At 44.2% G+C, this 25,260-nt stretch overlaps 1 protein-coding gene across 1 annotated transcript; it reads left to right on the top strand.

The window, feature by feature from the left end:
* The first annotated feature begins 1,760 nt into the window (after window positions 1-1,760).
* On the top strand, window positions 1,761-25,234 carry LOC122542229 (uncharacterized). The gene is made up of 9 exons (XM_087978050.1): window positions 1,761-1,862; window positions 4,907-5,053; window positions 5,726-5,851; window positions 13,549-13,695; window positions 14,346-14,471; window positions 14,891-15,041; window positions 23,398-23,591; window positions 24,311-24,436; window positions 25,079-25,234. Exons 1-9 carry the CDS (start codon window positions 1,761-1,763, stop codon window positions 25,232-25,234), a joined length of 1,275 nt encoding a protein of 424 aa, XP_087834176.1.
* Window positions 25,235-25,260: the final 26 nt, after the last annotated feature.

Below are 25,260 nucleotides of genomic sequence, written 5' to 3'. Positions count from 1 at the left end.
TCCTTCTAAAACTTTCCTATTCATGTATCCGTCCAAATGTCTTTTCAGTGTTATAACTATACCCGCCTCCACAACTTCCTCCGGCAGCTCCTTCCATGTAAGCAGCACCCTCTCTCTGAAAACGTTGCCCCTCAGGTCCCTATTTTTAATCTTTCCCCTCTCACCTTAGGCCTAATCCCCTCTAGTGTTGCACCCCCCACCCCGTCACAGGGTGATTTTTATTCAGTCAATCTTCAGTGTGCCAATCACAAGGCTCTGTTTCGTGCCCAGCCGCAGTTACCCTTCAGGAGGTGGTGATGAGCTGGTTATTACAGCCCACCTGGTGTGGGAGAGACAATAATGCTGCTGCTGCTGCTGCTGAGGGGGGGCTTCCGGGACTTGGATTCAGAAACAGTGATATTGTTCCAACTCAGGATGGCGAGAGATTTCCCTGGGGCTTCGTCAGTGTTCTTGAGGCTGCATTCAGCCAGAAAATTGGAAAGTATTCCATTGCTTTTCCTAACTTCATTCTTGTAGATGGTGGAGAGGCTTTGGAAAGTCAGGTGTTGAGAAATTCACAGGAGAGCTCCCAGCCTCTGACCTGCTCTCATCGCCATGAATATTTATCAGGGTTGACCTCGGACCATGGTTCCATGTATAATACTCAAACTTGTAACTCAATCTGACAAGTAATGGCTAGACTGTAACCTGGTATTTGAATCAGATACTGGGTTAAAGTAACTTGCTTCCACCAATCCATCCGTCAAGGCTGTGATCATCCCCTAACATTGAGTGGGGACCTTCAATCCCCAAACTCTCACAGCCCACCACTCCACTGGAGGCTGCTCAGTTCAACACATTCAACTTTATGTTGAGAGACTCTCATGTCCATATCGCTGTGGGTATGGACCATGTTGAACTAGGAAGCCAGTGTCTGAGCTGTACGTTCGACAGAATGCAATGTAAACAGACTCAGAATCTCCCCACTTGGAAACTGCTTGAGTTGAGGGTTAGTTGTTCTTGAAACAATTAAAGACTGAACATAAAGATAGAAAAGTTGATCATGCAATAAGTTTCTAACAGCAATTTAGAAATGGAGGCCCGAGGCCTATCGCATGGCACTCTATTCAATCTCTCAGCACATTTAGTGTTTTTATTTTCAAACTGGACTTCCTGAGACCTAAGGTCAAGGAGATCACAGCAGATTCAGAAAGGATCCACAAAGTACATCAGTTGCCTGCACTAGATGATCCAAAAGCACTTTATTTCTGTCACTATCAATCAATAAGCAAATACGTAATTTCAATAAAATCTAGCCATTTTTCAATGGACTCCCAACACTGTCATTCAAAGGGTAGGAAGACAAATTCCTCAGAGTAACAAACTAACAGAATTCTGCAAATCTGTATGTCTTAATACACAATCTCAGATACAATTGCGAAGTTTCAGAGCATGTTTTATTCTCATTTTCAGGTAGATACACTTAGAGAATTTGAACTTGTGTCAAAGGTCAAAGGTCAATCAGCAATTCCATCATTAACCAGTTGTGAATTCTGATTGTCTTCTGGATCCAATTCCCATTCTGCGCTGATTTGACATGACAGCTGATTGATTAGCAAGAGTGATTGGCCATCACTGATGATGTCATTTCCTGCTTAATATAATAAGAGTCTGCTCCTAGAGTATAAATAAAAGTCCAAAGACAGTGGTGATTTAGGTAGAGTTGGCGGTTGGCTTGTGACTTGTCTTGGGTAGGCAAGTAGTATACTCGGTGTCACAAAATGGCCTCCCAGGTTTGTCAAAACTATCACCAGGATTGTGAAGCTGCTGTCAACAAGCAGATTAACCTGGAGCTCACTGCCTCCTATCTCTATCAGTCTTTGGTGAGTGTTGTCTCTATTTATAATTGCTTCTATTATTTGAAGTAAACTTTCCTTATTTCAAATCAACTTGATGCTCCTGTAGGTTGACTTTTGTAGCTCTTACCTGTTTCACAATTCAAGATAAATGTGGTGTTACAACAACAATGGGGTGTGATACTGATGCGTAATGTATGCAAGGTGAAGTGTTCTTAGTTAGTGTACAATTCCCTGATATGGCTGTCACAGGCAGTAACTCATTTCCCTAGGGTTGTCAAAACAGGATATTTTACGGGAATAGCTTGACCATTTAGGTCAACCATGTGTTGGAATGGAAACCTCTATTGACTAGCTGCCTTTCTGCTGCTTTAATATATTGTGATGTTTGCTTTACCTTCTATTAATGCTAAATAAGCATCATATTAGTTTTGATACTGTAAAAGGGAGTTATGGCAGTGTTTATCAATGATACTTGGCTTATCTGAACAGATGTATTTAAGATCAGGCTGTAACTGGTATCCACTTAAGTAGGGCCTGGTTGAGGCCTATTTAGCTTTCTGTATTATCCATTCATATGTGGGTTGTCAGTGGCCAGGTAGCCACTCCTCCATCTCTTCACCTGGAAGAAGAGTTGACTTGCTTGAGTGTTGGTGTACCCACAAGGTGGCTGGAGTGGTCTGAGATTTGATTCCATGACTGAAGAAATGGAGACTTTCAAATCGGGATGGTATGAGAAACAGAATAGCCCCTCTATTCCAGGTAGTGGTTTGTCCATCCCCCCCCCCCCCCCCCCACCCCTTCTGAAGTGTTAGCATGTCCTTTAGCAAGGTGTTTAGTGAGTATTGCAGGCTTCCTGGTAGATAATGGATACTGAAGGGGGGGGGGGGTGGCGAATGCAGTACCAATGGAGTGGGCTGTTTAATCCTGGATGATTGTCTGTCTGCTGCTTGAATGTTGTAGGTCCACATGTGGAGAATATTCAACACACTGGGCTTGTCTGTTTGGAGGCTCTCATGAGATGAGAATGAAGTCCCTAGAGCTCTGTTTGGTGGATGTGGGAACAGCTTTCATTGGTGAACCAGTTACTTTTAACAAGTTGATAGTGTACTATCCAAAGGATGGATCACTCCTTTCTGGTCTGACCTCAGTCATGCCCCTTTATCATCCCCTCAACTATTGGGACCAGGCTGGCTCTGACAAAACCACTAAGGTTGTCCAGAGCCTTATCTCTTCTCATTATAAAGATGGTTGTATTGTGTATAATCCAGGGTGAATCAGCTGGTCAAATCCTTCTGCTTTATAAAAAACAGAATTTATCTACATTCTATGGTAGAAGCACCAATAAGAAACTGAATTTAAAACACTATTTGGGAACCCAAGTGACCAATCACAATAACAATGGAGCTGTTTCAATACCTGTGAAATCCCCAAAAATGCAACCCTTGGCAAATGGTAAATACAAACTCCGGTTCTTGCCAGCAGGAGAGTTTTCAGAGCATTCAGGTAAATGTTTATTGAACAATGGAACCTAGTTTCAGAGGAACAGCTTCTCTGCTACTAGCAGCTTCTGCCTGCTAAAACAAAGATTGGAAAATAACTAAACTGGGAGATCTGGTCACTCTTGCCATTGTTTGAAACAGCTATTTCCAGACAATGGCACCTCTGCCTTTATGACCCATCTTGGGGGGGAAGGAGAAAACAAAGGACAAAACTTGTAGGAGCAGCATTGTCATAACATTCACTTGAGCATATGGTTCAAATGTTTTGATTCAATTATGGGTGTAGATTTAAATGGTTTGAACTTGTTTGCTTGGTTTGACTTAATCCATGTGCTTTTAGGTCACACTTTAAGGTGGTGACACCATCTGCGGATAATGGTTAATCTTGGTCACGTGCGGTCTTCCCTGTATTAGACTTTCCTTGATCCAGTTTCACTTTTTATCTAATCACTGAGATGCTTGCTTACAATCCAAAGGCTGTCATTGGGCAGGCTTTCCTTAGCAAACCCATGGGACCCTTCTTCTCTCTCATTCCCCTCCATCCTCCAGATAGGAACAGTCTTGTATAGGTCCAGTGTATGGTACATCCAATCCCAATGATCTACAAGCTTAGGTAGGAGAGCTTGCTGGCAATTAGTGCCCGCAGTGTCCAATATCCACTTTTCCACTTTAGCACAAAGAAAAATGTACCTTGCAACAGCCTTGTGGTTACTTTTCCATAGAATGGCAGAACTGGCTTGAGGGGATAAATAGCCTACTGTCCCATGTTCTGATAGCAGTTTTACATCTTCCATTCAGAAACATGTACTGGGTATTACCCACTAGTTAATGTTGAATGGAGTAAATTGCACTTGGTACTCGTGGCTTTCCTCTTCCAACTGAACACTCCTTTTGTTAAAGGTTACAACATCAGTTGGTTCCATGCAGAGCACTTAATCTACCATTCTTGAGGTGGTCTGCACAGAAACAGACCCTCTAATCCAGCTCTTCCCCCTACCAGCCAAATATCCTAAATTAATCTAGTCCCATTTGGCACATATCACTCTAAACAGTTCCTTTTCATATATCCCTCCAGATGCCTTTTAAATGTTGTAATTGTACCAGCCTCCCTTCCTCTGGCAGCTCATCCTACATATTCACCACCTTTTTGGAAAAAGCTGCCTCTTGGGTTCATTTTATATCCATCCCCCTCATGTTAACCCTGTACTGTCTAGTTTTGGAACCACTACCCTGATTACATCCTGCACTCATTTCAGTCAATGAGCGGAAACATGAATTGTTTCTCCCCTCCGATGCTGTGCCAGACCTGCTGAGCAATTCACCAGCTGCTTAATCCAAGATAAGAGTTTGCATGTCCCCAGGAGGAAGCTGGGATTGTTCAAAATCATCCAGTTAAAGGAGCTGCTGTCCAACAGACCAGCAATGTTTTATATTTAAAATTGTTGAGAACCCAAAGGTTAACAGCTTGAATAGTCAGCCTGGTTTCAAAGGCTAAATCAGTATTCTATTTTTGCCAACTAGAACTGGGGCCAGTGATGTGCTAATGGGATGGAAATGGTTCTCTTTCAGATGTCGTACTTTGACAGGGATGACGTTGCCCTGCACCATTTCTCCCAATTCTTCAAAGCTCAGTCCCAGGAGAAGCAGGAACATGCAGAGAAGCTGCTGAAATTCCAGAATCAGCGTGGAGGCAGAGTCCTCCTCCAGGATGTGAAGGTGGGAATGGGAGTCGTGGAGGGGAATGGCTGCTCTTGTGATGTGATGTAGCTTCAATCCATCAGTAATGGGGTTCTCCTTTGTGAAGGGGGAAGTGAAGAGCTGTTGCTTGGCTTTCCCATATGATGTCTTCCATCTCCAAGTCACAGCATAGACACTGGCCCTTTGGTCTACCATATCTATGCTGACTAAACTACACTAATCCCATCTACCCACACTTAGTCCTTAGCCCCCTGTACCCTGGCATTTGAAGCATTTGTCCAGATGTTGCAGCAATGTCACTGGACTAGCTGTCTTCCCCCATGCTACTCGGGTGGTGCATTCCATATTTCTCAAGTTTCCTGAGATCTCTCTAAACCCTCCTCCTCAAACCTTTTTTGGACTGGAGGATGGTACTGCTGTCTCAATGCCAATTCTAACCTCTGGCAACTGCTCAGTTTTATCACTCTACAAAGCAGTGCAGATTTGTTTGGTCATGCTAGGTTGCCCATAGCTTCCAGGGATACACAGGCTACACTTTTCCCTAAAAACAGGATTAGGGGGATGGGGTGGGGTCAGTGTGGGGACCATCGCTGGAGGGAGGGTGTGGAGAAATGGGCTAAATGACCTGCTTCATCCCACTGTCAGGATTCTGATTCTGATCCTTAACTGTCCTTTGTTTCCATGTTTCAGAAGCCAGAGATGGATGAGTGGGGTAACGGTCTGCAGGCAATGCAGGTTGCCCTGGATCTGGAGAAGAATGTGAACCAGAGTTTGCTGGATCTACATCAACTCGCCACTGCCCAGACTGACCCTCATGTAAGCTTTGCCACCTCATTCTCATCACTGCCTGACCCTCAGGGCAACACTTCACTGGTCTTTGTGGGTTTGAAACTCAATGCAACAATTGGGGCAATATGATTTGGAGATGCCAGTGTTGGACTAGGATGTACAAAGTTTAAAAATTGTAACCTGGTTATAGTCCAAAAGTTTATTCAGAAACACTAGCTTTCAGAGAACTGCTACTTCATCAGGTGGTTATGGTATTCCACAAGCACTTGCTGAAGGAGCAGCACACCTGAAGCTAGTGTTTCTGAATTAGCTTGTTGGACTATAACCTGACTTCTTTAAACTTTTTTGGTCAGATCTAATATTGATCATTTTAGATCATATTGATGGTTACAATGTTACAACTGTTCAGAAATAAGGTCAAGGAGGAACGTGGATTCTAATCTGGTGGGAGTGCTGAAGTGAGATTGGCCACTGAATCCTCATTCAGGCCCATTGCAGTAGAATGATCACTGACCACCACAATACAACTCACTCCACTTAAACTGCAAGATGAGCCAGCAGAAGGGTTGATATCTTCACCAGTACAAATTTTCTCATGTTTGCTAGATTTTTTTCAGGGCTGTCCAGAGCTGAGTGCCCAGCCTGTCATGCAGTTGGAATTGTAAACTTGTCTTTGATTGTGCGAATGTAATGGATTGTAATATCACTGTTCCAGCTGTGTGACTTCCTGGAGACTCACTATTTGGATGAGGAGGTTGAGATCATCAAGCGACTTGGGGACTACATCACCAACCTGAAGCGTCTGGGAGCTCCTGAGAATGGGCTGGGAGAGTACGTGTTTGACAGGCTCTCACTGGAGGACAGCAGTTAGTGGGACATGGGGTACTGTCTGCTCTTGTCTGAATGCATTACTGACTTCACTTGGACAATCTGGCTTCTCCCTAGGGAGAAGGAATATGTTGGCAAGAATGTAATGGCTGTACCACTTGAATGGAAATGAATAAAATCTTATACTGATCTTGCTGATGTGTCCATCATTCACAAGAGCTGCATGAATTTGGTTATCAAGCTCTCTTGAGATGATGCCAGTAATCATCCTGCAAGAATGTAATGGTTGTATGACCTGAATGGAAACAAATAAAATCTTGTATTGATCTTGCTTATTGTCCATCATTCAGACCACTGATCCTTCACTTGAATTTGATTGTGATCTCTGGAGAGCTTGATGCCAGTAATCATTCTGCAATTTCGCTCATCACATCAGTGGACTAAAACACCTCACCTAGATGTCTTTCTCTTTTTGCCCCATACCCCATTGGACAGGAATAACTAAATGGAATTGTAATATATATAAATTCAAGCTATCCTGTCCTAGAATGAGATTGGGGGTTGTAGTCTGGAGTGGAAAACTCTTTAGTAATTCTCTTGTCCAAGTCTTACACTTTTTCTAGACCTGATGAGCACAATTGTGAACTGTGCAAGGAAGTTTTTCATACCTCTTCAAAAGATCAGTTCAAGATATCCCCATCTTTGATTCCATGTTCACTTCCAGATTGGCCTATTAAATGTTCACCTCCAACATCAATGTCTTTATTCTCTTTAGCAGTACTCAACAATTTGGAGTCAAACTACATGAGCTGGGTGACTGGATCTGTTAACATCTTGTTGTTAGCCTTGATTGAGGTCCATCAGGCTCTGGTTTCTACCCAGACAGAGGAACCCAATAACCTGGGACTGATATGACCTCAACTTGTCTGGTCTAGCTCCCAATGGGTCTCTAACATGAACAGGATATTCTAAATAGTGCCATTTTCTTTCTCTCTCTCCTCCCAGCCTCAGGAGCCAGTTGGAGTTCAGAACAGGATCAGCACACGGGCCTGTGATTTTTCACCCCTTTGCCTTGTTTAAAGCCAGTAGCAGCTGGGCACACTGACCAGTTCACTTTTTTTTTCTTTTCCCCCTCTCCCATAAGAATGCAGCTCCTGCTAGGGACCTTGGCTAGATACCCACTCTATCTCAGCCAGGAGTCAATCTGCACTGGGGTTTCTTTCCCAAAAATAGCAGTGATGTTCCATTGTCCTTCCCTCCCTATTGGAGGATGCACTCCCAGACTTTCAATAAACTTCAAGCCTGTCAGTTCAAAGTTGGGAAAAATTCACTGCAAACAGTCCCAGCAGACACATTCCAGAGTCAGCTCAAGGAATTCTTTTGAGCTGCATTGGATTATAATACATGTTCTCATTGCCATCTACAGCTGAAATGAGCAGGATGACAGCAACCTGGAAATAACACAGCAATGCTCAGGGTTAGATGCTTCCATCTGATTTATTCGTGCTGCTAAAATCAGCAGTTTGCAGACCAAGCTGATCCTAGCTTCCTCCCAGCTTCCCATCTGCTGAAGGATTCTCCTGATGCAGTTTGATTTGACCCAGTGATGTTGAAGGGGCAGTGATTTCTCTCCAAGTTGGGGAGTGCTGTCATTCTGAAAGGAAACCTGGAGTTGCTGACTCTCCTGTACAGCTGTTTCATTTATCTTTCAAGGTTTCAGGGATCATAGGTTAGGGAGGGGGCTGTCAGTGACATCCTGGTGATTGTTTCAGTGAATTTTGTAGCTAGTGTATACTGCAACCTTCAGGGTAGGTGTGGGGCTTTAAGGCACTTAACAAATTTATTCCACCCCATGAATCCTTTCATTGTAGTCAATCTTAAGTCATGCTAACAGACTCCATACAGTGTAGGAAGAGGCTATTTGAGTCTGAACAGCATGATCCTCAGACCCATCCCATTTCCCCATAAACCTACATTTCCCATGGCTAATCCACCAAACCTGCAGCTTTGGTCTGTGGGAGGAAACTGGAGCACGCAGGAAAGCCACACAAACATGGGGTGAACATGCAAACTCAACACAGACAGTTACCCAAGGCTGGAATCAAACTCAGGTCCCTGGTGCTGTGAGGCAGCAGTGCTCACCACTGAGCCACCATGCCACCCTAAAGGAACATGTTGTTGTATACTTATTAGAGTCATACGTCACGGAGCAGACCCTTTGGCCCAACCTATCCATGCTGACAGGGTTTTCAAAATTGAACAAGTTCTACTTCCCTGCATTTAGCCCCTATCCCTCTCAAAACCTTCCTGTTCAAATGCTCGTCCAACTATCTTTTAAATGTTATAATTGTACCCACCTCCACCACTTCCTCTGGCAGCTCGTTCCATGTACACAGCACCCTCTCTCTGAAAATGTTGCCCCTCACATCCCTATTTTTAATCTTTCTCCTCTCACCTTAAGCCTATGCCCCTCTAGTGTTGCACACCCCCCCTACCCCATCACAGGGTGTTTTTTATTTGGTCTATCATCAGTGTGCCAATCACAAGGCTGAATTTCGTGCCCAGCCACAGTTACCCTTCAGGAGGTGGTGATGAGCTGGTTATTACAGCTCACCTGGTGTGGGAGAGACCAGAATGCTGCTGCTGCTGCTGCTGCTGAGGGGGGGCTTCCGGGACTTGGATTCAGAAACAGTGATATTGTTCCAACTCAGGATGGCGAGAGATTTCCCTGGGGCTTCGTCAGTGTTCTTGGGGCTGCATTCAGCCAGAAAATTGGAAAGTATTTCATTGCTTTTCATAACTTTGGTCTTGTAGATGGTGGACAGTGTTTGGAAAGTCAGGAGTTGAGAAATTCACAACAGAATTCCCAGCCTCTGACTTGCTCTCATCGCCATGAATATTTATCAGGGTTGACTCTGACCATGGTTCCATGTATAATATTCAAACTTGTAACTCAATCTGACAGGTAATGGCTAGACTGTAACCTGGTATTTGAGAAAGTTATTGGGTCAAAGTAACTTGCTTCCACCAATCCATCCGTCAAGGCTGTGATCATCCCCTAACATTGAGTGGGGACCTTCAATCCCCAAACTCTCACAGCCCACCACTCCACTGGAGGCTGCTCAGTTCAACACAATCAACTTTAGGTTGAGACACCCTCATGTCCATATTGCTGTGGGTATGGACCATGTTGAGCTGGGAGGCCAGTTTCTGAGCTGTACATTCTACAGAATGCAATGCAAACAGACTCAGAATCTCCCCACTTGGAAACATCCTTGAGTTGAGGGCTAGTTCTTCTTGAAACTATTAAAACTAAACATGGAGATAGAAAAGTCGAACATGCAATATGTTTCCAACAGCAATTTAAACATGGAGGCCTGAGGCCTATGACATGGCTGACGCACTCAGCACATTTAGTGTTTTGGTTTTAAACTGGGTTTCCTGAGACCTAAGTTCAAAGAGATCACAGCAGATTCAGAAAGGATCCACAAAGTACATCAGTTGCCTGCACTAGATGATCCAAAAGCCACTTTGTCCCCTGCCACTGTCAATCAATAGGCAAATATTTAATGTCAACAAAATCTAGCCATTTTTCGATGGACTCCCAACATTGTCATTCAAAAGGTAGTAGGACAAATCCCTCAGATGAACAAACAAACAGAATTCAGCAAATCTGTGTTGAGCATTTCTTAATACACAACCTCAGATGCGTTAGCAAAGTTTTAGTGTATGTTTTATTCTCATTTTCAGGTAGATACACTTACAGAATTTGCACTTGTGCAAGAGGTCAAAGGCCAATCAGTAATTCCATCATCGACTCATTGTCAATTCTGATTGGCTTCTGAATCCAATTCCCATTCTGTGCTGATTGGACATGGCAGCTGATCGATAGATTAACAAGAGTGATTGGCGATGACCGATGATGTCATTTCCTGCAGAATAAAATGAGAGCTCGCTCCTGAAGTATAAATAAAAGTCCAAAGGCTCTGATGGTTGAGGTATAGTTGGTGCTTAAACTAAATTTGTTGTTGGGCTGTGAATTGTTTTAGGGAGTGAGGTAACACAACATTCATCACAAAATGGCTTCCCAGGTTTGTCAAAACTATCACCAGGATTGTGAAGCTGCTGTCAACAAGCAGATTAACCTGGAGCTCACTGCCTCCTATCTCTACCAGTCTTTGGTGAGTGTTGGCTTAAAACTAAACTTATGCTGATGTTTCTAATTAACTTGATATGCCTGTAGATTGAGTTTTGTAGCTGTTGCCTTAATATCAATTCAAGATAAATGTGATGTTTCAGCAAAAATGGAGTATGATGCTGGTGTAAGATAACTAATCCCCAGCTGGTCTTCAGTGATGTATGCAGGGTCATGTGTTCTTGCAACTAACTGAGGGTTGTGACTGGCAATAACTGTCATTCTCTCTGTAGGGTTGTCAAAATGAGATGGTTTCTAAAACAGTCCAATAAACTATTTGGTCAACCATATAGTGGAATGGCAGTATTCATTGGCTGGTCACTGTTCTGCTGTTATAATGTATTGTGATATCTCTGCTTTAACTTTACTGATCATAAACATCATACTAACTCTGCTGTAAAAGGAGTTTTAGTAGTGTTTGTTGATGATACTCTGCTTATCTGAGCAGAAATGTTCATGGTCAGGGTGTGACTGGAATCCACAAGTAGGCCTCAATCCACTCCAATCAGGCAGATGAGAATCAAACTGGCCTGTTTTTCCAGGTGGTAATTTGCCCATGCCCTACTGAAGTGTTAGACTTTCCTTTAGGAAGGTGTTTAGTGAGAGTTTGTTTGCAGGGTACCTGCTAGATAATGGATGCTGAAGGGAGGTGGAGATTGCAGTACCAGTGCTTTGTCCTGGATGGTGTCTGCTTCTGAATGTTGTAAGTGCTATCATCCAGACATGTGGAGAATATTAATCACACTCTGGGCTCATAAGATGAGACTGAAGGCTTTAAAGATCTGTTTGATGGAGATGGGAATAGCTTTCACTGGTGAACTAGTTAGTTTTTGTGTCCAAGAATAAAAATAGACCACTCATATTCACTCTGACCTGAGTTGTGCCCCTTCATAATTATTAATGCACTATTAGGGACCAGGTTAGATACCTCTCCACTGAGAAGGAAGCCCAGACCTAATATTTTTCTTATTGTAAAGGCAGTTGTATAGTGGATAATCCAGGGGTGATGCAGCTGGTCAAACCATTCTGCTTTATACAAAGTGGAACATATATGGTTGAAATGAAACAAAATCTAAATAACTTAACTGTTTTGAAACCTGACTCAATTTCAACTTCACAAAAGAGCAAATCCAACACAAACCTGAACTAGTAGAAATGGCCACTCCCTTGCCATTGTTTGAAGACTTCCAGACTTTCAGACATATCACACCTCTGCCTTTATAACCCCTCTTGATAAAACCAAGGTCAAAATAACCTTGCTGAAGGAGCAGCATTGTTTCACCATTCACTTGTGAACATGATGGTTCAGATGTTTGGGTCCATTATGGGTGTAGATGCAAAGCTTTGAACTTGTTGGGTTAATTCAAACCAAGTGTGTTCTCAGTTTACTTTAAGCTGGTGATGTTATCTGCAGATAATGGTTGTCTCTGGGTCTCACTAGGTATTTCATGCAGTGAAGTTGTTCAAGTTTCGCTTTTGTATTCATTCAGTTGCTTGTTTAAAAGTTCCTGGATATCAGAGTGCACTGTATACACGTCTGCAGTAAAACTGTTGCTGCAACAATCCAAAGCCTGTCATTGGGCAGGCTTTCCTTAGCAAACCCCTGGGGCCCTTTCTCTCATTCCCCTCCATCTTCCAGATAGGAACACACTTGCACAGATCAAGTGTATGGTACATCCAATCCCAATGATCTACAAGTTGCAGAAAACTCTCTCCTGACTAAACTATCCACCATCCATTTTCCAGCTTAATCCAAAGGAAAAATGTAGTGCCTTGCAGTAGCCTCATGGTTAATTTCTCACTGGCAGAACAGGTTTGAGGGGCTGAATGGCCTATTGTCCCTGTGTTCTGATATCAGTTTTTTGTATCTGTACTTCCCCTGTCCTGATGACTGGGTATTACCCTCTGGCTAATATTGAATGGAGTAGACCAGCATTTAACAGTCCAGTGGTTCTCCTCATCCAACTGAATCTTCACCTTGTTAAAAGCTACAAATTCAAATGTTGTGTGTGGGACCAATTGAAATCTACAGTCCTAGAAATGTACAGCACAGAAACCAACTCAACAATCCAGCCCTTCCATGCCAACCAGATATCCTAAATTAACCTAGTCCCACTTGGCCCATATCCCTCTGAAACCCTCCTATTCATGTACCCATCCGGATGCCTTTAAGTGCTGTAATTGCACCAGCCTCCACTACTTCCTCTGGCAGCTCATTCCATACGTGCACCCCACTCTGGGGGGAAAAAACTGCCTCTTGGGTCCATTATATCTACCCCTTATCTTAACCTGTGCCCCCTAGTTTTGGATTCCTCCATCCTGCACTGCAGCTTCCTTAACTTGCTCCAAGCCTATTCAATCTCCATCCTCCATTCTGATGGAGGTTACTGAGCAGCAACCTGAATTGTTTCTCCCCTCTGATGCTGTGCCAGACCTACTGAGCAATTCACCAGTTGTTTAATCCAAAACACAATATATTGAATTTGCATCTTCCCCAGGAGGAAGCTGGGGCTGTTCCATTGCATCCAGTTAAAGGAGCTGCTGGCTCATTGGAACCACTGTTATATTAAAATAGTTGCAAACCCAGAGGTTTAACAGCTTGAACAGTCAGTCTGGTTTCAAGGGCTAAACTAGTCTGTCTTCTACCAACTAGAATTGGGGCCAGTGATGTGTTAATGGGATGTAAATGGTTCTCTTTCAGATGTCGTACTTTGACCGGGATGATGTTGCCCTGCACCATTTCTCCCAGTTCTTCAAAGCTCAGTCCCAGGAGAAGCAGGAACATGCAGAGAAGCTGCTGAAATTCCAGAATCAGCGTGGAGGCAGAGTCCTCCTCCAGGATGTGAAGGTGGGAATGGGGTGGGAGGGGTGGAGGGTGGGGTGGGGATGGCTGCTTGCGTGATGTGGCTTCAAGTCAACAATGACTGGGTTTTCACATCCTGAAGGGGAAGTGCAAAGCTCTTTTTTTTTTTTTTTCTGGGAAAGCCAATGATATCCTCCATTTCCAAGTCGTAGCATGGTCACAGACTAAAGGGCCTGTGTTTAAGAAAAACTCCAAACTACAGTAATCCCATCTACTGGCACTTGGTCCTTGGCACACTATGCCCTTTGAAGTATTTTGTCCAGATGTTGCTGAAATGTCACGAATAGCTGCCCCACTCCCTGTAGATGGTATATTCCATGTTTCTCTTGAGAAGCTTCCTAAAATACCCTCTCTCACCCCTTCACCCTCAATCTTCAACTGGACTTGAGGATGGCACTGATTCTGCTGTCTCAGGGACATAGGTCCAAAATTCCAGCCACTGGCAACTGCTCAGTCTTAATAGTCCAAAGATGTGCAAGTCAGTTTGCTCATGCTAAGTTTCCCATAGTTTCCAGGGATGCACAGGCTACACTTTTTTTTGTTTAGAGGGTTGGTGTGGGCAAATGGCTATTCAGCCTGCTTCATCCCACTGTAGGGATTCTGATCCTTAACTGTCCTTTGTTTCCATGTTTCAGAAGCCAGAGAGGGATGAGTGGGGTAACGGTCTGCAGGCAATGCAGGTTGCCCTGGATCTGGAGAAGAATGTGAACCAGAGTTTGCTGGATCTACACCAACTCGCCACTGCCCAGACTGACCCTCATGTAAGCTTCACTGCCTGACCCTAAGGGCAACACTTCACTGGTTGGTCTTTGTGGGTTTGAAATTCAATAATGCAACACTTGGTCCAGACCCATACTGATGGTTACAATGTTACAACTGTTCAACAATAAGGTAAAGTAAAACTTTGGATTCTAAAATGATGGGAGTGCTGAAATGATATTGGCCGTAATCCCCATTCAGGACCAATGCAGTGGAATGATCACTGTCCATCACAATACAACTCAGCTCCCATTAAGAAACTGCATGATGAAGCAGCTAAAATGCTGTCATCCTCACTGGTGCAAATTCTCTGGCTGTCAGTGAGACTTTAATGTCTGTCTAGAGTTATATGGCCAAGTTGCATTTACAGTGGGAATTTGATTGTCTTGGATTGTGCTAATGTAATATTCCTGTGTTCCAGCTGTGTGACTTCCTGGAGACTCACTATTTGGATGAGGAGGTTGAGATTATCAAGCGACTTGGGGACTACATCACCAACCTGAAGCGTCTGGGAGCTCCTGAGAATGGGCTGGGAGAGTACCTGTTTGACAGGCTCTCGCTGGAGGACAGCAGTTAGTGGGACATGGGGTACTGTCTGCTTTTGTCTGAATGCATTACTGACTTCACTTGGAAATTTTGGCTTCTCCCTAGGGAGAAGGAATATGTTTGCAAGAATGTAATGGCTGTACGACCTGAATGGAAATGAATAAAATCTTGTATTGATCTTGCTTATTGTCCATCATTCAGACCACTGATCCTTCACTTGAATTTGTTTGTGATCTCTGGAGAACTTGATGCCAGTAATCATTCTGCAATTTGGCTCATCACATTATTAGACTAAAACACCTCACTAGATGCTCCATCTTTTCTCCCCTCCCCACCACCCCATTGGACTGAAACCAATAGATGGGGTGATGTCATGACTATAAATTCAAGTTACCCTGCACACCTCACCACCACCCCCTGCCCATCCCACCCCAAACTAGGGCTTCAACTTGTGGTTGCAATCTGTGGGGTGTCAAATCTGATTCTTTTGTCCAATAATTCTACTTTTCTGGACTTGATGAGTACAATTGTACCCAAACAGACTTTGTGAAAGGAAGTTTCCATACCTCATCCAAAGATCAAGTCCAGACATTTATTGCCCTAGATATCCCATATTTATGATTCAATGTTCACTTCCAGATTTGCCCATCAAATGTTCACTTCTCTTTCCCTCCCCCAGGCCTTGGATGAGGTCCATCAGGCTGTAGCATCTGCCCAGATGGAGGAACCAGCTAACCTGGCAATGATATGATCTCAACTTGTCCTGCACAGCTCCCACTGGAGCTCGAACATGACTAGTCTATTCTAAATGGTGCTGTTTTCTTCCTGTGGGCCTAGCACAGGGAGCCAGTTGGAGTTTGGAACAGCTCACAGGCCTGTGATCTTTACCCCTTGTCTTGTCACAGCCACTGGCAGTTGGGCACATTTAGTCAGACAAAAGGAGGAATTAACTGGTCAAACATGCAGCTTTTGATGGGGCCTTTGATTGAATACCAATTTTAGATCAAGGAGTTCATGCATACTGGAGGGCCAGGGAGGGGTGGGGGTGGAGAGAATGTTTGTTTGCCTGAACTAGCAATATAGTCCCACTGTGGTACCCTCACTTAACTGTCCCTTCCTATCTATGAATTCTCTCCTAGTACTACTCCCGCCCTTTGATAAACCTCAAGTCTGTCAGCCCACAGCTGGGAAAATTCACCCCAAGCATTCCTGGCAGTCACATTGCAGGGAGTCAGCTTAAAAAAAAAAAATTCTCCTGAGCTGTATTGGATTACAATACACACTCTCCATTGCCACCAGCAGCTGAAATGAGCAGGATGATAGTGACCTGGGAATAACACAGCAATGCTCTGGTTTGATGCTTCTATTATTCTCCTGATGCAGTTTGATTTGATTCAGTGATGTTGAAGGAGCAGTGATTTCTGACCAAGTTGATGTGTTGCCATAGTCTTAACAGACCATTGGGCTGTGCTCTCGTTAGAGAAAGGAGAGACTGGTGATGATTAAACCTGAGGGCCACCAGAGTTCAGGCGAGGGAAGAGGTTGAGAAGGAGACTCCTTCGTAGTAACCTCGAATTAGTGATGGGAATTGAACCCAGGCCTTCGGCATCACACTGCTCTGTAAACTGTGGTGTGACTGGGAGAGGAAACCTGGAGATGTTGACTCTCCTGTACAGCTGTTTCCTTTACCTTTTGAGGTTCCAGGGATCATGGGTTAGGGAGGGGGCTGTCAGAGACATCCTGGTGATTGTTTGTGAATTTTGTAGTGAATACACGCTGCAGCCTTCAGGCAGGGTGTGGCACTTTAAGGCACATATTTATTCCACAACATGGTACGTGTATGGAATGAGCTGCTAGAGGATGTGGTGGAGGCTGGTACAATTGCAATATTTAGGAGGCATTTGGATGGGTATTTGAATAGGAAGGGTTTGGAGAGAGATGGGCCGGGTGCTGGTAGGTGGGAGTAGATTGGGTTGGGATATCTGGTCGGCATGGACGGGTTGGACGAAGGGTCTTGTTTCCATGCTGTACATCTCTATGATTCGATGACTCTATAAATCTTTTTAAACAATCAAGCCATGTCCACAGGCTCCCTGCAGTGCCAGAAGAGGGCATTCAGCCCATTCAGTCTGTACTAAAGATCTGAACAGCATCCTGTTCAGATCCTGCGGATCCCCTTAACCCTGCGTTCCCCACAGCCAATCCACCGAACCTGCACAACCTTGGTCTGTAGGAGGAAACCCACACAGACACGGGGAGAACATGCAAAGTCCATACAGACAGTCACCCAAAGCTGAAATCAAACCCAAGTCCCTGGCTCTGTGAGACTGTAGTGCTAACCACCGAGCCACCAAACCACCCAAAAGGAACATGCTATTGTACATCATTAGAGTCATAGAGTCTTACATCACAGAAGCAAACCAATCACAAGGCTACGGTGGTTGTGGAGAGTAACCTGATGAAGGAGCAGCACTCCAAAAGCTAGTTCTTCAAATAAACCTGTTGGACTATAACTTGGTGTTGTGTGATTTTTAACTTTATACACCTTCAGTCCAACTCCGGTACCTCCAAATCGCTGCTACTGAGGTGGGCCATCTGGGACTTGGTTTCAGAAACAGTGATATTACTCCAACTCAGGATGGCGAGAGATTTCCCTGGGGCTTCATGAGTGTTGTTGGGGCTGTATTCAGCTAGAATATTGGAAAGTATTCCATCACTTATCGGTCTTGTAGATAGTGGAGAGGCTGTGGAAAGTCAGGAGTTGAGAAATTCATAAAGAATTCTCAGCCTCTGACCTGCTCTCATAGCCATGAGTATTTATCAGGTTTGACCTCTGACCATGGTTCCATGCGTAATATTCAAAACTGTAATTCAATCCGACAAGATAAGGCTAGACTGTAACCCGGTTTTTGAAGCAGTTATTGGGTCAAAGTAACTTGCTGCCACCAATCCATACCTCATGGTGATGATCATACTTGAACTCTGAGTGGGATCCTCAATCCCCAAACTCTCACAGGCCACCATTCCACTGGAGGCTGCTCAGTTCAACGCTATCAACTTTAGGTTGAGAGACCCTCACCTCCATATAGCTGTGGGGATGGACCACGTTGAGCTGGGAGGCCAGTTTTGAGTTGTACATTCTACAGATTTCAAGGTAAACATAACCAGAATCTCTCCACTTGGAAACATGCTTGAGTTGAGGGCTAGTTCTTCTTGAAACAATTATAAACTGAACATGGAGACAGAAAAGTTGAACGTGCGATGTGTTTCTAGCAGCAATTTTGACATGGAGGCCTGAGGCCTACTACATGGCAGAGACAACTCAGCACACTTAGTGTTTTTGTTTTCAAACTGACCTTTCGGAGACCTAAGGTCAAGGTGATCACAGCAGATTCAGGATGAATCCACAAAGTACATCAGTTGGCTGCATAAGATGACCCAAAGCACATTATTTCTGTTGCTGTGTCGCAATTGGCAACTGTTTACTGTCAACAAAGTCTCGCCATTTTTCAATGGAGTCTCAACACTGTCATTCAAAAGGTAGGAAGACAAATCCCCCAGAGTCACAAACGAACAGAATTCTGCAAATCTGTGTTGAGTATCTTCTAATACACAACCTCAGATACAGTGAAGTTTTAGAGCATGTTTTATTCTCATTTTCAGATAGATATACTTGCACAATTTGCAGTTGTGCAGGAGGTCAAAGGTCAATCAACCAATTCATTTTTTTTATCAAAACAGTGAAGGGGAGGGGAAATCTCCTGTATATTTTTTTTTCTTTTTTTTTCACCCATGGTGTGTGTGTGTGCAGGTGTGAGACACAGTGAAAGACACAAAGTGCACGAATCTTTATTCAATTTCCACCACCAGGAAGATAGGAAAACACCCGGGTGGCCAGTGACAAACACTGCCCTTCACATCAAAGGGCAGTGCTGTGTGATCAAAACAGTGAAGGGGAGGGTAGGGACTAAATCAAAATAGAGTTGGAGGGAGAAATGATGCACTCCACTCCCTGCGGCGCCCACCTCTCCCTGAACAACTCCAGGGTGTTGGTGGACACTGAGTGCTCCTTCTCCAAGGACACCCGGGCCCTAACGTAACCGCGGAAGAGGGGCAGGCAGTCGGCCCTAACGACCCCCTCCACGACCCGCTGCCTGGACCTGTTAATGGCCAGTTTGGCCAGGCCCAGGAGCAGACCCACGAGGAGGTCTTCAGACCTGCCCTCCCTCCTCCATACCGGGTGCCCAAAGATCAGGAGCGTGGGACTGAAGTGCAGCCAAAAACAGAGGAGAAGGTTTTTCAGAAAATCAAAAAGGGAGTGCAAACGCCCACACCCAATATACACGTGGTCCACGGACTCCACAGCGCCACAGAACAAGCAGTTGGGCTGGGAGTCCATGAACCACCGCAGGGGACTGCTGCGTGCAGCACCCTCCACCCCAGATCCCCGAGAGAAAGGGGGAGGACTCCCGCGTAGAGAGCCCTCCACTGGGGATCCCCACCGCCCGGTGGCAAATGGGCACGCCAAGGCGTGTCCGGACGGTGGATGAGGGAGAAGAGGTGGACGGTGTGCAGCAGCAGTCTATACAGGGCCCTCGTTTTGATATCTTTGAAGGAGACAAAATTAAAATTTCGGAGGCGGCTCAGGTTGTGGGGCACAGGCTCCCGCGGGAAGTACGGGACCCTGGGGCTCAACCAATTCATCATGGACCAGTTGTCAATTCTAATTGGCTTCTGGATATGTTATTTTATTAAACAAATTACAAAAACAGTTTACAACAAACAGTTACATTTACAGCTGCAGCAAGAGACAGCAATTTTACAAGGGAGAGGAGCAGCAAAGCCAGGCCCCAAACCCTACCATTTAAACAGTTTACAGGGACATGAGGACAAACCTCAAATCCCGGTTTCACAAAGATATAAAGAGACAACAGCAGTGACAGTTGTACATTAGACAGTACTGTTACATACAAAAATGCAGATAATACAGACCCAGCAAAATCGGCTTCTGGATTCAATTCCCATCCTGCGCTGATTGGACATGGAACCTGATTGATTGATTAACAAGAGTGATTGGCCATCACTGATGATGTCATTTGTGCAGAATAAAATGAGGAGTATAAATAAAAGTCCAAAGGCAGTAATGGTTTAGGTACAGTTGGTGTTAGTCTTAAATTTGTAGTTGGGCTGTGAATTGGTTTGTGGAGACTAATAGTTATCATAAAATGGCTTCCCAGGTTTGTCAAAACTATCACCAGGATTGTGAAGCTGCTGTCAACAAGCAGATTAATATAGAGCTCACTGCCTCCTATCTCTATCAGTCTTTGGTGAGTGTTGTCCCCTTGGGGCTTAAAGTTAAAACTTTTATGTAAAGTAAACTTTCCATTGTTTCTAACTAACTTGACAGTCCTGTAGCTCTTGCCTCAATATTAATTCAAGGTAAATGTGATGCTACCATAATAATGGGGTATGATACTGATTTACACTAACTAATATCCCAATTTGCCTTCAGGGATGTATGCAGAGTGAAGTGTTCTTGGCTAGTATATGACTTACTGATATTGCTGTCACTGGCAGTAACTGTCATTCCCCCTCTAGGGCTGTCAAAATTGGATGTTTCACTGGATATTTTTGAAACCATTTGGGTCAACTGTATGGTGGAATGGAAGAATCAACTGGCTAGTTGCCTTTCTACTGTTTTAATGTATTGATATATTTAATTATTTTCTGTTGATCCTAAATAAGTATATTGGTTTTGATACTGCAACAGGGGGTTTAATCAATGATGCTTTGCTAATCTGAGCAGAAGTATTTAATATCAGGATGTGACTGGCATCTGCTGGAGTAGGCCCCAGTTGAGGCCTATGGCTTTTTTGCATTCACTCATCATGAGTAGATGGTAGCCATTTGTTGTCCATCCCTTCACCTGAAGGAAGTGTTGGTGCACCCACAAGGTAGCTGGGGTGGTCTGAGATCTTTGACCCAATGACTGAAGAAATGGAGACATTCAAATCAGGGTGGTATGGGAAACGAAATGGCCAGTTTTTCCAAGTAGTGGTTTGCCCATGCACTGCTGGAATGTTAGAATGTCCCATTTGGAAGGTGTTTGGTGAGTGTTGCAAGGTACCTGCTATATAATGGACACTGAGGGGAGGTGACAATTGTATTACCAATGGAGTGGGCTGCTCTTATCCTAGATGGTATCTGCTGCTTGGCTGTTTTGGTGCTCTCGTCTGGACATGGGAGAATACTGGTCAGCATGAACAGGTTGGACAGATGTCCCAACCTGGTCCATTTCCCTCAACCCTTCCTCTTTCTAACCTCCAATGGTTAGATGGGTATATATCTCAGATGAGAATGAATTCCTTAAAGCTCTGTTTGAGGGTGGTGAAACAGCTTTCAGTGAACCAGTTTTTAATGAAGATGGATCACTCACTTCCACTCTGATCTGAGTTGTGCCCCTTCATAATCCTCAACTGACTGTTGGGGAGTAGGCTGGATCTGTAAAACAACTTAAGGTCACCCAGACCCTAATTGTATTTAGAGGCAGATGTATGGTGGATCATCCGGTGGTGCTGCTGGTCAAACCACTCTGCCTTATATAAAACAGAATTTATTTACATACTGTGGTACAAGCACTGGCAAAAGAAAACAGAATTTAAAACCACCCAACTAGGGAACCCAACTAACTCTATCTCAACGAAGGAGCTGTTTCAATACCCACAATCCTAAACACACTTGGCAAATAGTAAATTCAAATTCTGGTTCTTGCAGGCAGTAGTGTTTTTGGAGTATTCGGGTAAGAAACACTTGTTGAAGCATGGATCCTAGTTTCAGAGTAACCGCTTCTCTGCTAAAACAATCCAAGCTCTGAAAGTAACTGAACTGGTCTCTCCCTTGCCATTGTTTGAAGAAGCTATTTCCAGACATAATAGCACATCTGCCTTTGATTCCTCTTGAGGAGGGGTAAACCAAGGAAAGCTCCTGAAAGGAACTGCATGGTCATACCATTCTCTTGTGAGCATGATGATTAAAATGTTTGAGTCAAATATGGTATAAATCTAAATGGTTTGAACTTTAAGTCAAACCATGCATAGTGCTTTTCAGGTCACATTTTTAAGCTGGTGACCTTCTCTTTGGATGGCCAGGTCACATGATGTCTTTCCTATATTTAACATTTCTTTGATCATGTCACTTTAATTCACTCAGCTGCTTGTTTACAAGTTTGTCTGTGCACTGTATATACAGGCCTGTAATAAACTGTTGCTGCAACAATCCAAAGGCTGTCATTGGGCAGGCTTTCCTTAGCCAACACCTGGTGCCCCTTTCTCTCATTTCCCTCCACCCTCCAGATAGGAACAGTCTTGTATAGTACATCCAATCCCAATGATGTACAAATTGCAGAAGTCTCTCTCTTGACTAAACCAGTGAGTGTCCAATATCCACTTTCCAATTTAGCCCCAAAGGAACAATGTAGTGTCTTACAGCAGCCTCATGGTTACTTTCTCATTGAATGGCAGAACAGGCTTGAGCTGAATGGACTAATCTTGTCCCTATTCTGATATCAGTTTTGTATCTCTACTTCCATTCAGAAAAATGTCCTGGTGACTGGGTATTACCCTCTGGTTAATGTTGAATGGAGTAGACAGCACTTGGTACTCCAGTGGCTTTCCTTGTCATCCAACTGAACCCTCCCCTTGTTAAAGGTTACGACTTCAATTGGTTCCATGCAGAACACTGAATCTGTACAGAAAGAAATGTACAGCACAGAAACAGATCCCATAATCCAGTTCTTCTATGCCTAGACTTGATTAATTCTAAATTAATCTAGTCCCACTTGGCCCATATTCCTCTAACACTTCCCATTCATGTATCTATCCATCCAGACACCTTTTCAATGTTGTCACTGCACCAGCCTCATCAGTTCCTGTCAGCTCATTCCATTCACCCATCACTGAAATAACTGCCTGCTGTAACCCTTTTAAAATCTTTCTGCTCTCTCCTTCAACCTGTCCTCTAGTTCTGGGCTCTTCCTCCCTAAATACATTTTACACTCTAGTTTCCTTCATTTGTTTAAACCCTATTCAATCTCTATCAAACACCATTAGAATTGGAAATGAGCAGAAACATGAGTTTAATGTTTCTCTCCTCTGATCCTGTGCCAGACCTGCTGAGCAATTCACCAGCTGTTTAATCCAAAATAAAACACTGAATTTGCATGTCCCCAGGAGGCAGCTGGAGTTGCACTTATCCAGTTAAGGAACTGCTGGATCATTGGACAACACTGGTATACTAAAATTGCTGAGAACCCAGAGGTTTAATAGCTGCTTGAATACTGTCTGATTTCAAGGGTTAAACTAGTCTCTTTCTTTCCCCAACTAGAATTGGGGGCCAGTGATGTGTTAATGGGTAGGAAATTGTTCTTTCAGATGTCGTACTTTGACCGGGATGATGTTGCCCTGCACCATTTCTCCCAGTTCTTCAAAGCTCAGTCCCAGGAGAAGCAGGAACATTCAGAGAAGCTGCTGAAATTCCAGAATCAGCGTGGAGGCAGAGTCCTCCTCCAGGATGTGAAGGTGGGAATGTTGGGGGGGGGGGGGAAATGGCTGATCTATGACGTGGCTTCAAGTCAGTGACTGGGTTTTCACATCCTGAAGGGAGAAGTGAAAAGGTCTTTTGGCTTCCCCATATGATCATCTCCATATTAATGTCATAATGTCTTTTTCAGTCTACTATAATCTATACTGACTAACCTCCAAACTACACTATCCCACTGACCTGCACTTGGACCTTAGCCCACTATGCCCTGGTACTTGAAGTAATCTTCCAGATGTTGCTGAAATGTCACTGGACTAGCTGCCTCCCCCACTCTGCTCAGGTGGTACATTCCATATCTGAGCAACTTTCTCAAATACCCTCTTAAGTCCCTTCATCCTCAAACCTTCATGTGGACTTCAGAGATGGCAGTGGTTCAGTGCCAGAGGCCCCAGTTCAATTCCTGCTTCCAGCAACTCTGGGAGCACATGCAAACTGTAGACAATGTTGGTTGGATTCTTCCAGTACTGTTTCTTACTACAGTCCAAAGATATGCAGGTTAGTTGGTTGACCATGCTAAGTTGCCCATGTGCAGGCTACATGCATTAGCCATGGCAAATACAGGATTTGGAGGAATGGGGTGGGGTCAGTGTGGGATGCTGTTTGGTGGGTTGGTTTGGGCAAATGGGCTAAATGACCTTCATTCCACTGTCAGGATTCTGATTCTGATCCTTAACTGTCCTTTGTTTCCATGTTTCAGAAGCCAGAGAGGGATGAGTGGGGTAACGGGCTGCAGGCAATGCAGGTTGCCCTGGATCTGGAGAAGAATGTGAACCAGAGTTTGCTGAATCTACACCAACTCGCCACTGCCCAGACTGACCCTCATGTAAGCTTCACCACCTCCTCATTCTCATCACTGCCTGACCCTCAGGGCAACACCTCACTGGTTGGTCTTTGTGGGTTTGAAATTCAATCATGCAACACTTGGTCCAGATCTAACATTGATCACTCCAGATCCACACTGGTGGTTACAATGTTACAACTGCTCAGCAAGAAGGTCAAGGAGGAACTTGGATTGTAATCTGGTGGGAGTGCTGAAGTGATATTGGCCACTGAATCCTCATTCAGGACCATTGCAGTGGAATGATCACCATCCACCACAATACAACTTGGCTCCCATTAAGAAATGGCGATTCGACGTTTCGGGCACAGGCCCTTCAGGAATTCCTGAAGAAGGGCCTGTGCCCGAAACGTTGAATCTCCTGTTCCCTGGATGCTGCCTGACCTGCTGTGCTGTTCCAGCAATAAAGTTTCAACTTTGATCTCCAGCATCTGCAGACCTCACTTTCTCCCATTAAGAAATGGCAAGATGAGCCAGCTGAAAGGCTAATCTTCAGTGCAAATTATCTAATTTGCTAGATATTTAGGCTTATCAGAGCTAGCATTGCCCAGTCTGTTTTGCAGTGGGAATTGTAACATTGTCTTGGATTGTGCTAATGTAATGAGTTGTAATATCCCTCTGTTCCAGCTGTGTGACTTCCTGGAGACTCACTATTTGGATGAGGAGGTTGAGATCATCAAGCGACTTGGGGACTACATCACCAACCTGAAGCGTCTGGGAGCTCCTGAGAATGGGCTGGGAGAGTACCTGTTTGACAAGCTCTCGTTGGAGGACAGCAATTAGTGGGACATGGGGTACTGTCTGCTCTT

This window comes from Chiloscyllium plagiosum, unplaced genomic scaffold (genome assembly GCF_037043375.1).
Source record: "Chiloscyllium plagiosum isolate Xiang-an unplaced genomic scaffold, Cpla_swu_hap1 HiC_scaffold_33, whole genome shotgun sequence".
NCBI lineage: Eukaryota > Metazoa > Chordata > Chondrichthyes > Orectolobiformes > Hemiscylliidae > Chiloscyllium > Chiloscyllium plagiosum.
The sequence above is the reverse complement of the archived record's forward strand: the minus strand, read 5'-3'. Positions and strand labels throughout refer to the sequence as shown.